The 16,905-nt window shown below is 53.9% G+C and overlaps 7 protein-coding genes and 1 non-coding gene across 8 annotated transcripts; 5 read left to right on the forward strand and 3 right to left on the reverse strand.

The window, feature by feature from the left end:
* Window positions 1–132: 132 nt before the first annotated feature.
* On the reverse strand, window positions 133–3,545 carry BO80DRAFT_426810 (Zn(II)2Cys6 transcription factor domain-containing protein). Its single transcript, XM_025719863.1, has 8 exons — window positions 2,923–3,545; window positions 2,265–2,866; window positions 1,910–2,214; window positions 1,770–1,865; window positions 1,572–1,723; window positions 412–1,522; window positions 289–332; window positions 133–214 (listed from the first exon to the last, which is right to left on the reverse strand). Exons 1-6 carry the CDS (start codon window positions 3,141–3,143, stop codon window positions 460–462), a joined length of 2,439 nt encoding a protein of 812 aa, XP_025573329.1. The 5' UTR covers window positions 3,144–3,545; the 3' UTR covers window positions 133–214; window positions 289–332; window positions 412–459.
* A 1,724-nt stretch (window positions 3,546–5,269) lies between these two features.
* On the forward strand, window positions 5,270–7,302 carry BO80DRAFT_456828 (putative polyamine transporter; the record flags this gene model as incomplete). The annotated part of the gene is made up of 6 exons (XM_025722193.1): window positions 5,270–5,377; window positions 5,455–5,832; window positions 5,893–6,219; window positions 6,276–6,453; window positions 6,502–7,011; window positions 7,256–7,302. The coding sequence occupies 6 exons, from the start codon at window positions 5,270–5,272 to the stop codon at window positions 7,300–7,302; spliced, it is 1,548 nt and encodes a 515-aa protein (XP_025573330.1).
* Window positions 7,303–8,114: 812 nt separating this feature from the next.
* BO80DRAFT_466457 (uncharacterized protein) lies at window positions 8,115–10,574 on the reverse strand (the record flags this gene model as incomplete). The annotated part of the gene is made up of 3 exons (XM_025722787.1): window positions 9,477–10,574; window positions 9,011–9,422; window positions 8,115–8,952 (listed from the first exon to the last, which is right to left on the reverse strand). The coding sequence occupies exons 1-3, from the start codon at window positions 10,486–10,488 to the stop codon at window positions 8,115–8,117; spliced, it is 2,262 nt and encodes a 753-aa protein (XP_025573331.1). The 5' UTR covers window positions 10,489–10,574.
* Window positions 10,575–11,608: 1,034 nt separating this feature from the next.
* On the forward strand, window positions 11,609–11,698 carry BO80DRAFT_t216. Its single transcript has one exon. It is a non-coding gene; the product is annotated as a tRNA-Asp (tRNA).
* Window positions 11,699–12,100: 402 nt separating this feature from the next.
* On the forward strand, window positions 12,101–13,431 carry BO80DRAFT_386110 (MAGE domain-containing protein). The gene is made up of 3 exons (XM_025717009.1): window positions 12,101–12,264; window positions 12,318–12,684; window positions 12,733–13,431. Exons 1-3 carry the CDS (start codon window positions 12,241–12,243, stop codon window positions 13,335–13,337), a joined length of 996 nt encoding a protein of 331 aa, XP_025573332.1. The 5' UTR covers window positions 12,101–12,240; the 3' UTR covers window positions 13,338–13,431.
* Window positions 13,432–14,514, reverse strand: BO80DRAFT_426815 (ankyrin repeat-containing protein ANK1). The gene is made up of 4 exons (XM_025719864.1): window positions 14,485–14,514; window positions 14,224–14,379; window positions 13,992–14,169; window positions 13,432–13,921 (listed from the first exon to the last, which is right to left on the reverse strand). Exons 2-4 carry the CDS (start codon window positions 14,233–14,235, stop codon window positions 13,596–13,598), a joined length of 516 nt encoding a protein of 171 aa, XP_025573333.1. The 5' UTR covers window positions 14,236–14,379; window positions 14,485–14,514; the 3' UTR covers window positions 13,432–13,595.
* A 155-nt stretch (window positions 14,515–14,669) lies between these two features.
* BO80DRAFT_426816 (DNA-directed RNA polymerase III core subunit RPC11) lies at window positions 14,670–15,442 on the forward strand. Its single transcript, XM_025719865.1, has 4 exons — window positions 14,670–14,848; window positions 14,898–15,107; window positions 15,191–15,285; window positions 15,359–15,442. Exons 1-4 carry the CDS (start codon window positions 14,836–14,838, stop codon window positions 15,392–15,394), a joined length of 354 nt encoding a protein of 117 aa, XP_025573334.1. The 5' UTR covers window positions 14,670–14,835; the 3' UTR covers window positions 15,395–15,442.
* A 657-nt stretch (window positions 15,443–16,099) lies between these two features.
* Window positions 16,100–16,833, forward strand: BO80DRAFT_142829 (uncharacterized protein). Its single transcript, XM_025713707.1, has 2 exons — window positions 16,100–16,732; window positions 16,810–16,833. Exon 1 carries the CDS (start codon window positions 16,182–16,184, stop codon window positions 16,641–16,643), a length of 462 nt encoding a protein of 153 aa, XP_025573335.1. The 5' UTR covers window positions 16,100–16,181; the 3' UTR covers window positions 16,644–16,732; window positions 16,810–16,833.
* Window positions 16,834–16,905: the final 72 nt, after the last annotated feature.

Genomic DNA, 16,905 nt, shown 5'->3' on the forward strand with positions numbered 1-16,905 from the left:
TTCTCTGATTTCTTTCGGTTTGGTTTGGTGTTGGGAGGGGCTGGTTGGGTTACCGTCCCATTACCGCCAAGTCTTGGAGATGAGTTTCCGTTAGTTTATTGGGGGTATCTTTTCTCTGGTGGTGGGTATGGCTATGTGATGGTGATGATGATGGGGTAACGCCGGGATGAATCTCTGTGAGGAGAAAGCAGAGGGAGGATACAATTCGAATCAGGTATGACGGTCCCTTTGTCGACGAGGTGGGTATCTAGATCATCTGCTGTTGCTAACGGATCCGTGCATGTTTAGATGTACGTCTGGTGAATCGAGTGAAGCTTCCAAGATCAAGAACGAGGTATGGTTCTGCCACACGGGATCGAGATGGTTCTCTAGTAGCCATTATGACACCCCTCCACTGACATATCTACGCACAGAATCGCGTGCAGCAAAAAAGTCTATTCTATTATACCATCATATACATCATATCGTCAACGTGAGCAGAAACGCAATCAGCCGGGACGAATACACCGGACTGGCGGTCAATTGTTCGCGATACCACAGCGAGAAGCGCGGCAGGGAGAAGGCATTCAACGGGACGCCATCCACACTGACCAGTCCCCCCTGGGTGATCCATTCCTCGAACTCGGGCGTCTCCGGGAGATGGGACGGGGCGAGTTCGATGGTGGTGGGGGTTTTCGGGGCATCGCCCTCGGGCGTGCTGACGCCGACGGGGAGACCCGCGCTGACGCCGGTGATCTTGGCGCTGTAGAGACAGAGAACTACCGCGCTGGCGAGTAACCCGGCGGGACCGAGGGGGTTGCCGAGGCGCCGGTCGTTCGGGTTAAAGAGCATGCTTTCGTGTTCATAGATGCGTTTGAGCTGGGCGGCGTGGTAGACCGCTTGGCGGGCGTCGCTGGATTGGGCCCATGTGTTGATGACATCCTCGACGTCAATTTCCTGGCAGTGGGCGCAGCATTTCTTTTGCTCGAGCAGGCGCAGGTTGGCGTGCAATTTGAGCGAGACGAGGTGGTACAAGGTCAGGTTCAAGCCCAGGAAGTGGTTGCTGTCGCCGGGACATTGGGCATAGAACGCTTCTTCCAAGTGGTCCGTCTTTTCGAGATGTTCGCGCCATTCGCGCAGATAGACTTTCCAGATCTTGACTTGGTCGGCGGTATGGTTGCGCTCGGGAGAGCGGTAGTGCCGATGGTGCTCCTCGTGGGCCTCCTTGCAGACGCCCCACAGCTCCGACAGAAACGAGCAGATGCTGAAGTGGTTGTCTTCCAGCGACAGATGGGGCATCTGCAGATACCCCGTCACGAACCCAGCGGTATCCAGGCCATCGCGCATCATCGTGCAGAACGCACTGCGGGCGCGGCCAGCCGGCTCACTCCAGTGCAGCTGCGTCCGGGCCACCCGCGTCTCGGCTTTCCAGAGACCCTCGGACACTGGCAGGGGCAGCCCGATCTCTTGGTATCGCATCGTCGGCGGCCGATTGAGAATAATGGACAGATAGGCATCGATTCGTAAGACCGCAAACACCAGTCTGCGAGGTCAATACGGGGGGGAATCAGGGGGGAAGGATGCAAGCATACCGTTTCATCTGTTCACATAAAACCCACCGTTCTTCCGCCGATTGTCGTCCATCATCCGGGAGCCACTGATCATGTAGGACCCCTAATTGGCGAAACGTAGAGATGGCCATGTCGGTCCACTGCGCCGCCCAGTTCAAGGTTGATGCGGGGGCCTGTGCCATTAGCCTCTCATCTTCCAGCAAGGATGAGAATTCTTACATCGCCGAGAATGGAATAGATCAAGGTAATGACCAATGCTTGCAGGGTTTGCAAGGGAATATCCGCCGCGGGCTTCTCCGTCCACGACTCCTCCGTCTATTCCGTCAGCCCGCGCAGACGCAAACGCGGAAGGTACTCACGATTTTCGGCATCAATGCCCGCGTCAGCTCTTGATTGATCGTATACGGAATCAGGTGGTGCCGATAGGTATTCTGCATCCACATGGACAGGTTGGCCAAGGCGCTCGTCAACAGCGTCGTCTGCTTCTCCGGCGTAAAGGTGGGCACGTGCAGAAACGGCCAGGCTTGGTGAAAATGCTCAAACTCGGACAATTTGATTTGCGTGGCGACGAACTGAGCTTGACTGGCGACCGTCTCGGTTAATTGCCAGCCACCGGTGGAGGATGGCGTGGTCATGGACGTCGCCGTCATCCTCCCGGACGTTGCTGCATCCGTTATCACCCGGATCGGATCGAAGCATCCGGACGGCACGTACCTGAATAGCCTCGACTGGTGAAGCTCGGACTCTCACTCATCTGCATCTCCGAGGATGGGTCTGGCGGAAAGGGATCCCCCGCTTCCGACGGACGGGGAGGAGGCGACTCAAATGTAAAGTGGAGCAACGAAGGGGCTTCGCTTAGATCGACCGACGGGGATTTGGCAGCCGGCATCCCCGGCATCATGGCAATACTCGGATCCAGCAGCGGATCTTGATCCACACTCACCGAGGCGGGACGTTTATTCGGGACACTACTCCCCGTCATACTGATCGGCGTCACCCAATCTGGCTGCAGCGGGGGAGTCCCCCCCGCGCTCGAGATCATTTCCGTTCCCTCGCCGTCCGCGTCGTCTTCTTGCTCCGGGGCATCGACCCGATCCCCCAGCACGCTCTTGCGACGCGTCCGGGTCGTCGGCATAAAGGCCTGCATACTGGACGGCTCCCGCACGCAGGGCTCGCCCGTATCCGCACAGGTGGAACACGGGTGGTTGGAGTCACATTTGGTCTTGCGTCGCCGGCAGGTTTGGCAGGCCAACGGGGTTCGCTTGGCGCCGTCGGGCGGTACATTATGCTGGAGCACATGTCGGTTCAGGATGTCACTGCCAGTACGTTAGCCGGTGGCCTTCCCTGCTCGCCCCCGGTGATCGGGCCTTACCTTCGGGCAAAGGTGCGCCCACAGATGAAGCATTTGTGTGGCCGGGAGTTGGTATGGATGACCATATGACGATTAAGGTGTTCTTTACGCAAAAAGGATTTGCCACAGTCCGGGTTGGTACAGACAAAGGGGCCCGACGGCAACGAGGGCGGTTGTCGCGACGCGGTGTAATGCATTCTGGTCGGGTCGGATTGGGCTTCCGGGGGAGAAACCGCAACCATGAAGGGAATCATTCAGCTGTCTTCAGCGTCCGGGGCTGAAAAGGGAGGGAGGTGGGGTGTGAAGAAAAGGCTTCTCGATGCTGGCGGCTCGGACGATGGTCGAGGCGGACAGTTGAGAGCATGGCCAGGTGAGATTTGGTGGGTCTGGGATGGAGAAACGAGGATTTGGCTACGTCTCATTTCCGTGGACACGCAGGACGCGATCCCTGCTAGAGCAGCTTAGAGGGACAAGGGTCAGCGGTAGCGTGGTTGCGCCATGTCCGAGGAGCGGCTGATAAGATGCTATTGCTGCATGGCTGCATGGCTGCATGGTTGCAAAGGCGCAACGACGTCTTCAGATTGATGCGCTCGAGAAGATCCTCCTCCGTGAAGAAAGCGCCACTCCTCCCGACGAGTCCATTCATTCCTCCCCTTCCAAGGGCTCGTTCCCAGGAGAAGCTCTGAAGTGGAGTGGGGATCCATCCTTGGCCAACTTGGTGCTGACGACGGTGGGCTGACCGCAGCACTATCTCAGGCTGTCAGGCCGTCAGCAATCCGCATCAACACGCTCGCTCTATCTCGCCTTCGATCCTGGAGCCTCGACCCCTCATTTTCCGATCCCTCGAGGTGCCCTCGGTCTAGCCTCGCGTTAGCTGGGACTAGCGAGGGAGGCTGTCACTAGTGGCGCGCCTTTTACGGGCCAGTAGGAATTGAATCCTGACGGGCGGGGGATTCCAATGTCTCACGCGCCAGCATCAGCATCCCACTGGTTGCCGTGGAGCCAAAGGTCATCAGCATCATCATCATCAGATAGATAGCTGAGAGCTACCGTGGGCCCTCATGAAGGATCTCGGGGAAAATGGAAATTGATCTCGGCCGTTGGCTGGCAAAGTGGGCAAGGGACCGGTCCGCGGTTCCTTTTCCGTCTCCTCCTCCTCCTCCTCGACATCTGACAATCTGACCATCTGGCCAGCGTGGCCAGGCCAAGTCGGGTTGCCAACACGGAAAGTCGGATAAGCAATGCCAAGGGTGAGGTGGTCAGCAATGCAGTGCCTCGGCCGTTTGACCGCCAAGCCTGGCTCACACTCGAACCCTCCAAACATCCCCTGACGGAGAAGCCGAATGTCTCCATCACAGCCACTACCCTGTTGGAGGTCTCATGCAGTCAGAAACAACAACAACAGCAGCAGCAGCAGCAGCAGCAGATGGTCTGAGCGACCCGAATCCACCGGCAGGATCAAGCTGACGTTGGCTGCCCCTCGTCTGCACGTGCGCTGGCCGACCGCTGCCGAATAATTTCCGTGCCATTGTCGCGCGTGGCTTATCGGCACTTGGCACGGTCCCTGAAGGGTGGGTTGGACCATGAAAGGATCGCCGGCGCGCATGGCAGCAGCCTGTGGGGAATCCACTTGGCCGGTCTAGAGTCCGGAGGATGAACCGTCTGGGCAAGCGACTGGATTAATTGCGGTTCGACTGGGGGGGAGATACTATATGCAGTGGGCTGGATTGGATGCCTCGGGTAAATGCGAACCAGCTACTATGTACTTCCCCGTCAGCTTCTGTCCAAGCACCTGCTCGTTGAGGTCTAGTGGCTCGCGTGGAGGCCATCTGGAGGAGCCAGGATATGAAAGCATGAAGGAGAGGTAAATCGGCCGTCCTCCGATAGGTAAGTGGCTGCCCTGCGACCACTCGGGGCGGACTTGGCTTATCTGCCAAATGCACTAGGGCCAGTGGACTGACGAGAAGAATCGATTGGATGAATCAAAAACAAGAAAAAGGGAAAAAGGAAAAAGGGATGACTGGCGAGCCAAGGCATACGGAGGCTTGTATATCCTCGTCCGTCATCCTTTTCCCTTGGCCCGATGTACGGAATCGGGGTCGGGTTTGGAGTTGGGGTTTCAGGATTCAGGATCAGGATTCAGATGCAGAACTGCGTCGAGTCCGACCCCGATACTCAGGTCCTATCTTCGGGTCAGACTGTTTGAATGAGAGGGAAGACTGTGTAGAAAAGGCATCTACAAATGCTCGACATCCTTGCTCGTCGTTGATCATTCAGTACACAGATACATAGATCGGTTCGACGATTGAGTTCGAGTGAGCCCTTAGCGAGAACCCCCTGGTACACTTTATCCCGTCCGGATCCAATCATGGAGTCCTGCAGCACGATCAGCCCGAGTCCGGCTCTCAAAACGACCGGGGGCAAGAATCCCATCGTCCTCATTCCCCAGCCCTCGGACGATCCCAAAGATCCATTGGTGCGATTACTCCCTGCCCCACTCCCTTTCCTGTAGGAGAGCATCCGAGTCGGACACTAAAGACTGATCGCGCATAGAACTGGAGCCCGGCCAAAAAGTACTGGACACTGTTTCTGCTGTGCTATGCCGGGTTTGCCGCCTTGGGGCTGCCCTCCAGTCAGCAGCTCACCTATTACGTGCAGGCGGCGGCCTATCCCGGTCGCACCACCGTGGATCTGTCGTATTCGGTCACCATCTGCGTCGTCGGCGAGGTCTTAGGTCCCTTGATCTTCTGGCCCTTGGCCCGGAAGATTGGCCGCTGCTCGCTGATGCTATGGAGTCTGGTGCTCTGCTTTGGCTGTCAGGTGTGGGCGGCCCTGATGACCGGCCCGAATGATTATGTCTCGTTTATGCTGTCCCGTTTGGTCTCGGGGCTGGGCGCCTCCATTCCCACCGTCTTAGGGCCCTCGTACGCGGTACGCCACCTCGTTTGATTGCATTGCATTGGACTCCTCTCATGCTTCTGACACGAACAGGTTGACATCTTTTTCCTCCACCAACGCGGCCGGGTCTTCTCCACCTTCGAACTCAGCTTCCTCCTCGGAGTCAATGTGTCCCCCACGATCAGCGGTTTCATCGTCAACAACGCCTCGTGGACGTGGGCCTTTTGGTGGACCCTCATTCCCTGTGGCGTGGCCATCGTGCTTATCTTTTTCTTCCTGGAAGAAACCGGGGGCTACTCGTCCACGGCCGACCCTAATGCCCCCGCCTACCCAGCGCAACCCTCGTCATACTGGGCCAACCGCGTGGCCACCTTCTTTCCCGGCCATCGCATCATTCCCCAGGAACCCTGGTCTGAAATCGTACGTGCGATCCCCTTCCTCCTCATCAGCTCCCCCTCAACTGATCTCCCGGCTAGGCCCGAACCGCGAAGAAGCCTTTTGTCATTCTCGTCGCACCCATCACCGTCATTGCGGGCGGGTACATCTTCATCTGTTTTGCCTTTGTCATTCTGACCAATGTGCTCCTAACCATTTTCCTGGAGAATCCCGTCTCCGAGGGAGGATACGGATTCACTCCCTTGCGCAATGCCTTCTGTAAGCCCCCCCCCATACCTTCCAAACCAAAAATCTAATCCACCACAGTCACCCTAGACGCCTGGTTCGCCATCTTCGTGACCCAATTCGCGGGCTGGTGGATGGGCGACCGAATCCCCCTCTGGGCCTCCCGCCGCTTCGGCAACGGCATCTGGCACCCCGAATACCGCCTGTGGAACATCCTCCTCCCGGGCGTCGTCGGACCCATCGGGCTGGGCCTCTTCGGCGCGGCCCTCCAATACCATCTACACTACATGGTCCTCGCCGTTGGCTTCTTCTTCATCGTCTTCAGTTCCATGCTCGCCGTCCCCATCTGTCTCAACTACATCGTGGAATGTTACAAAGAGGATGCGACGGAGGCGGCGATCGCGATGAATGCCTGGCGGTTGAGTTTCGCCATTGCCACGGGGTTCATCTTCACGCCCTGGATGGATGCCGTGGGGCCCGGGTGGTTGTTTGGTATGGCGGCGTTCTTTTCGCTGTTTGCGTTGTTGAATGTGGGCGTGTTGGTGTGGAAGGGGAAGGCGTTGAGGGCGATGGCGCCGCGGTTGTTGGCGTGTGAGGAGGGGCAGGTGCTGGGGGCGGGGGCTGGTGTGGGTGGGGAGAAGAAGGCGAGTTCGTTCTCGGATGTGGAGAGTGAGAGTGCGCGGAGTGAGGAGGTTTATGGCTTTGAGGTGCATGCGAAGGCGTAGTGAGTGAGTGGAGCCGGAGCAAGGTTAGGGTTAGATTGTGATGGTTGTTGGTTTCCGTTTTCTTTGTGTCTGGTTTATGATTGATGCTCATGCGGGTACTAGAATGGTAGATGAATGGATGGTCTCTTTTGTTCTGGAGGGGATGCTTTCTTACTAGATGTTTCAATTATGGTATTTGTTTGTTGCACAGGCAAACAGACACACACACACACACACACACACACACACACACACAGAGAGAGAGAGAGAGAGAGAGAGAGAGAGAGATAATCAACATTATCAAGAGGATAGATACATACTAGCTCTATAGGAGTAGTATTCAGCTAGCTTACACACTTACCATGCTGGATCAATCTCCTCTGAATAGAAGTGAGTACATATGATTCTTCCATCACATTCCTAGCCAGCCTCGTGCTCCTTATGTCTTAGTTTTTATAAAATACATAATACTCCGCTTGATCTGTGTATAATCTCAGTCGATCTCAAACCAATACTTAATATAATTTCTATACGTAGGTTTGAGGTTCTATAGACTATCGTTTCTATGATAGATGTACTGATTCTGTAGCTAGCAGTAGATATCTTGAGAATACTATGCCTATAACCAGAATTAAACCTGTAGACGTGATATAAAAAAAAGGAAAAAGTGACAGTCTACGTTCTTATTTATATTTTATGGAAAGGCTAAATCCTTGTAGTGACGTGTTCCCACGACACCAGTTATCACCTAGGCCCTGAATTCGGATGGCATCCCAGGGGCAGAAATGAGGGATGCATTCTTCATGAAGTATTGACTTCACACCACATTCTATCCATAGTATCAATTCTCCATCGAATCAAGTAGATACATCAGTCTCGAGTATATTCCATCTATGATATAGGTATAGTATATTCATTCTCATCTAATTCATCATAACGTTACAAATCCCATCCCATCCCATCCATCAATCCACGCCATTTCCATACCGGCTATGTATACACAAACTCATCGAACCCTACCTCGCCCAATCCTCCACTCCCACTCCCACTCCCAATTCCACATCCACCCCCCTCCAGTCCATACTCCTCCAACCCCAAATCCAACGGCAGGGCCAAATCCATCCACGACGAGGGATCCAACCACTGCGTGTAATCCGGATCACACGGACTGGTCACAAACACCTGCCAGTCGATGTCCAACCCTATTGCTGAGTCGACGTCTGTGCCGGGGGGCGTGCTGCTATTGCTGCTGCAGCTGCTGATCGTGCTCACCGCGGTCCCGGTGGTAGTGGGTGGCATACTCATCGAGGGCTCCAGAATCTGATCCAATATCTTCCGCAAAGTAATTGCCACCCGTCGACACGGGGCATGATACCCCTCCGCGGCCGGGATACTCATCAAACAGCTAATAAAAACGGAGAGTTCCTGGATGATCTCCGATCGGGGATGAATGTTAGGTGACCCGAGGTATGCCGGCCACGGGGGCCGAGTGAGGAGTTCGATGGCGAGGATAGCGGCGGCCGGGGTGCCGTAGAACATGATGGCCCAGGGGAAGAAGAGGAACATTTGGCCGAGACGGTCGCGGTGGATGTAGAGCATGGTGATGACGGAGATGATGGCTTTGGAGGAGGCGAGGAGGGGTTCGTTGTGGCTGAGGGGGATGGTGCGGGAGAGGCGGGAGAGGAGGAAGATGTTTTTGTGGTATTCGAGGTGGAGGAAGATGGTGTTGAGGAAGTCGAAGGGGGCGAGGTGGGTGTGCTGGTTGGGGTTGAATTGGAGGCGGAGGGGGAGGCGGTGGTATGTCGTTTGGAGACGGTCCATGATGTCTCTGCGTGGGATGGGTTAGTAGGTTTTTTTTTTCTGGGGGTAACTTGGGGGGGAATTACCGTTGTAGGTGGTCTAGGGCTACGGGGCTGGGTCCCATAGCCAGTTCAAGGATCTCTTCTCGGTGGCGGCCCAGGAGGGAGAGTGCCCGTAGGTAACTGACGGGGTAGGAGCGGTCACTGGTACTCCAGCCATCGGGGTCTAAGAGGCCGATGACGACTTCGAGTTCATCTCCGGGTAGGAGGAGTTGCTCGTCACTCAATTCCAGTGGGAGTGGACATTGGTTGAATCGTCGTGTCAGTTGGGGTGGACGTCCGCAGGAGGTGGAGATGGATTTGTCCATGGTGAAAGCTCGGTGGAAGGCTTTGTGTTCTAGCTGTGCCTGGACGAAACACCCGTGGGATGAACCCAGGTGAAGCCCCATGTCGGTCACGAGACGCGCAAGGTGACCAACGTTGGTGTAGTTTTGCTTCGCTGTGATCCGTTAGCCAGGCGTAAGAGAATCAACCTATGGTCCGAGGCACCTACAGTCATCGCCATCAGAAGAATTCTGCAATAGTACCATGCTGGCGTGGGCGTTGATGAGATCAACACTGAAGATTTCCTGCGCTTCGCAGATGGCCAGGCACGCCTGGATGCCTTTCCCCAAGGCTCGACAGACTCGACCCTTGTCATCGTCGGCTAAGAGACGATGTGAAGCAGGCAGACTGGCACATGCCGAGCCATATGCAGACAGCAAATACGCCAGCGAATCCCACGCGGTATTACTCCCCGTCCGCTTCTGTAGCCATTCTGTCGAGTCGAATGACAGATGCGTCACTCGGTTGGCCGTGCTGGCCGAGAGCTGCTCAATCACCGGCTCCAGGCTATTCAATTGAGCTAGACTGTTCGCCTCTAGAAGCCCTCCAAAATTCCCCCACCAGCCGTCGTGCAACATGCGCAGGTAGGGCTCATGGCACCCAAAGTCGGGATATTTGAACGCATGTTCCAGGACCCCCTCGCACATGGCTCGCGTGGGAATCTGTGTCAGGGCGGTGGTGGCATGTTGCAGCAGCTCGGGGTCTTTCCACGTCACCGCCAGTCCAGCCGTGGGTGGTACCGTCATTTCCGGCTCGACGTCGATGTTGAATTCACTGAAGATGGAGCCCCAGGTGGTTGTTTTGCTGGCGTCTTCGAGCCGGCTGCTGAGCGGTCCCTCGAGGCCGGCTCGTGGCCAGTCTGCTGGGACAATTGTCGTCTCTACACGAGGCGTGGTGCATTTTCGAGCGGTCGACCTGGCCCCGGTCAAGGATCGCGATTGTGATTTCGGTGTAGACTGTCGTTTGATGCCGGCCGGACTCTTGGGGGAGGAAGCGGATAATCTGGCGAGAGGCGATAGTACATAGACACAGGTATCCGTCCGCTTCAATCGCACACAACGACCACAATGTGGAATCGAATGATCACAGGCTAACTTGGATCGACGACAATTCTCGCAAGAGGACTGCTGTCCATTCTTGCGCCGAAACAATGATGCAGGCATCTCTTGGGTGCACTTCATAGTACTCAATCTGGAGATTTGCGTGTTCAGATTCAACACTAGTGAAGTGGTAGGGATGTAGGAACTGTAGTTCCGGTGATTTATCCATTTCGCCACGTGAAATCTATGAGATGGAACATCTATTGTAGTTGGAGCATTGAGGTATGCCGTCACTGCATCGTGTATCGTCCATCATCCCACCGGGACCGAGAGGCAGTGTGGTCGTAAGACGGGCTATCGTGAGACGGGCTGTCCGGATCCCACATGCTGCATAATCTGGGGTGCCCTCCGCCGGGTTCCTCTGTGAAGATTCTCGGCTGGATACTGGCTTTGCTGTGTAGGTTCGGTGTTGCGCATCGCTTCATGGACTGAATCGGGGTACGGAGTACGGAGTATCAGGATCGCTGCAGCTTGGCCGTGGCCATTGCTTGAACCATCCCACGTGGAAGCCAGGTGGTCGAGAAGATGGATTCGACTGAGAATCGAATTAAGCGAGTCGGAATAGAAGGTAGTGGAAAGATGAGGCTGCATCGACCCGGTTGTTCGGTGAACTAATCGCAGTGATTGTGATCTTGCTGCAGCTGTGACGGAATCTATCAACCACGTGGGGATTTTTCTTGGTGATCTATCTATTTCTTGCTTTTCGTTCATGATTGTTTTCTTCTCAGCTTTTATTTTTCAATTCAATCTGGTAAAAAGTCTACAGAAAACTCGATGATGGGATATGGAGTATGTGTACACAGTAATGCTTACGGTCTATGCTTAAATTTTATGGGTACGGAGTATACAACAGTAAGATGACCAGATCTTGGCAATCATCAGGTTGTGATCTTGGGGTGGTGGTTGCTACACTAATGTATGCTCTTAGACCGCCACGTGGCGCTATATATAACCGAGTGCCGTACGTTCGGATCTGCACAGCAACCACGTGCAAAGAGAACAGCAACATTCAAGCATATGGAGGTACAGATAGGAGATGCCACTCTGTCAGGACATATGCATACACAGCAAACAACTACCAGGCTCATCAAGACCCAGCTCAAGACAATCATGTCAGCATGGAATCGCTGCAAGAACTTAAGAATTCCCTATATCTTACCGCCAGTCATAATACCAAAAAGTGTCTTGCTTACAACATCAATCCTCGATGGTCTAACGGTCATGATTTCCGCTTGTCAATCCCACTCGGGAACAAGCGCGGGAGACCTGGGTTCGACTCCCAGTCGGGGAGATTCTTTTTGTTTTGCTGTTTTGGTCGGAAGCCTCGTAATTCTACCCTTCAGCTAGACCACCCACACCGTTTCCGGTAGGTAGCCGTCCATGGTTCCTGCATGGGTGATGTACAAAGCATGGGAGGTAATTGGTTGGATTGGAATTCATGGAATAAAGAGACTTGTTGTTTTGGAGGGTGTAGGATATTTTACTACTTGTCAACACATTTGACTGAGTAGAGTGAATGTTCGGACATAGAAAATATCCATCAAATATAGTATATGGCTGCAGTGATCATAATGCTCTCCTCGTTATTCGAGCATCTACTCCGTAGGGTATTCTTATCGCTACCATGTGACTACCCGATCAGGATAAATCGCATTCCGCCTCGCCCCACACGAAACCGGCGCGTCCAGCGCGTCCGCCATCGAACAAAGAATATCGACTACAGTTCCCACACCAGACAAGCCAAGTTGCAATGTAGGTGGGTAACTCAACCGGCTACACAGAATTGCAGCAAGAAATCACCCCAACCACCCACTCGATCAACACCAACGAAGAATGGCCCCTCGCAAACGCCGCGCGGTATGTCAATACCACCCACGCAATCAGACCGATCAAAGCTAAGATACACCTAGGTCCCCGAGGCGGAACCCTCCAGTGAAGATGAATCGCCCGCGTTTGCTACCCAACCACCTCCTCGACAGCGGATCCGTACCCGGGAATCCTCAGCCAGTGACGATGACGACGCAGACGCATACGATACCCGTGCTCCCAGTAGCACCGATGTGATGGTCAAGAAGATGGTGCGGTTGACGCTGGCGAGTGAATTCTCGCGCCAACCTATCCGAAGAACAGATATCAGCGCCAAGGTGCTGGGAGAGCAAGGGTCACGGCAGTTCAAGGTTGTGTTTGAGGAGGCGCAGAGGATTCTGCAGGAGAAGTTTGGGATGGAGCTGACGGAGTTACCGGTCAAGGAGAAAGTGACGATTAATCAGCGAAGAGGTGAGGTGATCGGTAATAGGGTATTGGCATATTGCTGACGGTGTGTAGCTGCGCAAAAGGTCGAAAAGCCGTCGTCTACGAACAAATCTTGGATCGTCTCGAGTACGTTGCCGTTGAAGTATCGGAGGCCGGAGATACTGCCGCCGAATAAAGCCGCGCTGGAAAGTAACTACACGGGGTTGTATAGCTTTATCATTGCGGTGATTTTGCTCAATGGGGGCACGATCAATGAGCAGAAGCTTGATCGGTATCTGAAGCGTACGAATACCGACGCGTATACGCCGATTGATCGCACGGATCGGTTTCTGCAGCGTCTCTGTAAGGAAGGATATTTGGTGCGGAATAGGGAGGTGGATGGTGGGGAGGAAGTCATCGAGTATATGCTTGGGCCGAGGGGAAAGGTTGAAGTGGGTGCGAATGGGGTGGCCAGAATGGTTCGCGAGGTCTATGGCCGCTCTGATCCAGATGAAAGGGACGATGAATTTGAGATCCGCCTGGCGCGGAGTTTGGGACTTAAGCAGCCGGAACCGCGCGCTCAAGAGCAGCCTGAAGATGGTGAGAATCAAGAGGAAGACAGACAGAGGGAGAGACGGCGGCAGCCTAAACGACGTAGCAATAGGCACGAGCCGGAGTCTGAGGAAAGCGATGACTGATCCTGTCTTGTTTATGTGCTAGTTGTTTATGCTATTGCAACTGCGCTAAATGTCTGAATGATACCCGTGATGAATTCATATCTTGTCGAAGCGTTGCTCACATGGTATATAATAGGTTGACGTGGTATTATGAACGAACTATGTATTAGACCCGCGATTCGCCGTATGCATCCAGACAACCTCTATGCATCAAATACAGGAAACATTATCACCGTGGTATATCTATAGTCAAAAAGTCGCTATACACAGTTGCTGCCATTAGTCGCTGTCACTGGCACTGTCGTGAACCGATCCGTTGTCCGCATCCTCCCGTAGCCCCTCTGCCATGATGTACTCGGCCTGCTGTAGCGTGGACTTGATCGCCTGATTGTTGTAGACGAGCTCCGCCGGCTTCTGACCGTGCTTGTTCCTGACACGCGGGTCACAGCCAGCCTCGCACATCATCTTGATCATTGCCTCTCCCAGTTCAGCGTCTTTCTCGTTGGCATAGCGGACTGCGGTGTGGAGGGGGGTGTCTTTGTCCAGACGGGTAAGGGGATCGCATTCGAAGTACTGGATATCGAAGAGGGCGTCCATGACGTCGTCTATATATCAACGTGTTAGCACAATCCTCAAGTAGATGCCACTGTTGTTAACCGGTAGGAGCCCACTTACAGCTGCCGTACGTAGCACATATATGCAGGGCGTGGTTCCCCATCGAATCCGTCACACCGTTGAAGAACTCGGCAACCTCTTCATTCGACTTTCCCTCCATGCTATCCATGACTTGTTCAATCAAATGAGGTTGATCCCGACGGCAGGCCTCCACGACCAGCTCACGGGGGGAAGCGCCCTATGACCAATGCCTGTGAGCAACACTGCCGGTGGGAGGCATAACAACACTCACTTCATCTGCCATGATTGCGTATTGTAGGTAGTAGGTGTAAATCAAGATACGATGACTGTCTTGGAACTCAAGGTAGTGCGTGGAGGGGCTCGAACAAATGCCGCAGTATGGACCGGGTTAGCCGCGAGTGGTAAGGAGGCGGTGTCGGAACGACGACTCGTAGAGATCAGCAAATGCTAAAGGTCATTGAAACACTTGGCGCCGTATTTCAAAGAACGGTAGATACCCCTGATGGTGAATATCACGCAGGAGTCAGCTTACTGAGATTCTTGCAGTTGGTTCTGGATGCTGTATACTGCTGTCCCTATTATTGTTCCCCGCTGCTGGCATGCATGCCTCCCGCGACGGCCACTCGGAATCGTGGTTACTCCGACCCGCCTAAGCAGCCCCGCGCCCAATCGGCGGCTGTCAATCTCTCCGCCAACGAAATCGCCGGTCGATAAGAGCCTCAGTAGTTAGCCTGCGATTATCGTCGAGATCGCTGCGACCCTTACTGCGGACAGTGGCAGCGCACCGGTGCCTGTAATCGCCTTGATGAAGGCTGCTCCTTGAGACTTGCTACCAATTAATTGTTGACTAGTCTATTGACGGATTACCCAGGGAGCCTTCACGATGCCTTTGACTTGTCAGTCTTCCTTGGAGACTCATGAAGCCGTCGACTAACTACATCTCAGTCTGTCCTAACTGCAGCAATGCGCTCACAATCTCACGGGCGGAACCCACCCCAAGACATCCCTTAGGCGTCAATCGCTTCGAGTGCCGCACATGTCCGTACCAATACGCCCTGGATCAGAGCTGGTTCGAGAAGACACCCATGAAGCAAAAGGAGGTGGAGGATGTCTTTGGCGGAAAAGAGGAATTCGCAAACGCCGATAGCGTGGCCAGTAAGTCAAGGCTTGGACACTCTCTCTACCGTTGGAATTTGATCCCGGGGCTAATTCTGTACTTCTCTTCCTCCTACCCGCAGCTCAATGCCCCGCAGAAAACTGTAATGGCGACCGTGCATACTTTTTCCAGCTGCAGATTCGGAGTGCAGACGAGCCGATGACCACATTCTTGAAGGTGGGTGCGCTCCAGCGGCTGATGCGGACATGATGCATATGGCCTGACATACCTTGCTGACTGCGGTTGACAGTGTACCACATGTGGCGCCAGGTGGAGAGAGAACTGATGCTACTCCCTTGTTAGAGTTTTATATCCCTGGAACGATTTGTTGTTCGAACCATAGGGGCAGGGTTGGTGTAGACAGGACGGTGCTACGGCGTATGCTTCTGCGATGATTCGCATCTAAATTAGAGATACCCCTCAATGGATGATGACACCAGTTCGTAGTGCTATACGGGAATGGTTAAGCTACAGGACTACTCCCTATTGAGAGAGCTAAAAAGTATGTCAGATTAAGCGCAAAAGAAAAAAATTTTCTTCCCGCCTCCTCTTTAATTTTATTTTTGATTTTCTTTTTTTTAATTTTTTTTACCATCCCACTGCTCGATTTGCCGCCTAGAACAGTGGTAACCTGGCAACGGCAGTTTAATACCCCGATTCGGATTGGCCGGATCCAAGGTCAGATAAATTCCTTTGTGTGTTGTTTCTGGCACGGTACTAAATCTGAGTCATTTTTTCCTTATCCTCGAACAGCCACTGTCGGGGACTAAAAGAGGAAGGGGGAGGAAAAAAAACTACTGTAGGGTCAAGACACTAAGTGAGGGGCACCAGTACCCAACATGATGATGGCAACGAGGCAAAGTGATGGCAAAACGAAGGGGGAAAGGAAAAAAAAAAACTTTTCTCTGATCGGCTCCCGCTCCAGCCATTTGACTATCAAAATTGATATGTTTAGGATTGTCCACATCATTAGCGTCAATCACTAGTCGTAGCATCTACGATGGCCATGATAGCGAGTACCAACTACACAGTAGATACCAACACCGTTTCCCTAGGGTGGTCGTTGACCTCACATGAAAGTCCACAGTGGATCGGGCGGGCGCCACTCGGCCGTGCCACAGCTGCCTGGAGCGGACAAATCGCAACAGCCGCCTGCCGCGGGGTTCGGTTGCAAACAAGTCCAACAGCCAGACCAGCCCCTACCCACGTCTGCGTTGATGCCCAGGATTTCAGTCCAAAATCCACCACGGAGGGGTGAACCGATAGAGCCAGAGCAAGCAGGAGAGAAAAATTTGCGAGGAAAAAGTGGTCGAGGTGGGGTCGTAGGTCGGCGCTCCGAGGACGAGGAACCAAGGAAAAGGCAGGAAAGGCAGGCTGATCGCACTGAGTCGCTGGGCTGCAAGCGTGTCCAGTGCAGTCTGGAAAGGCTCCGCCGTGAAGATTCTGCGTTGGTCCCGCACCTGAGAGGTGGGGCAATTACCCCTCCATGTCCAATGATAAGGACTGGTCGCCAAGGGTTGAAGCCCGCCCGCTAGTCGCCTTCTCGCTTGCCCCTCCATATAAGGATTTCCCCTCCTCCCCCTCCCACAAATTTTTCCTTTCCCTTTCCTCCTCGTCCGCTTCAGTACGTATATCTTCCCCTCCCTCCTGGGTTTTCTTCCTTCGTTCTTGATTCTCTCTCTAACTGACTTTGTTGCTCAGCACCTCTACGCAGTCGGCCGTAGTATCTGAGCAATTTTCTACAGACCACTTTCTATTCCTTAAAAAAGAACTTTCAGTTCATTCACAACCGTCACC

This window comes from Aspergillus ibericus, assembly GCF_003184845.1.
Source record: "Aspergillus ibericus CBS 121593 unplaced genomic scaffold BO80scaffold_31, whole genome shotgun sequence".
Classification (NCBI taxonomy): domain Eukaryota; kingdom Fungi; phylum Ascomycota; class Eurotiomycetes; order Eurotiales; family Aspergillaceae; genus Aspergillus; species Aspergillus ibericus.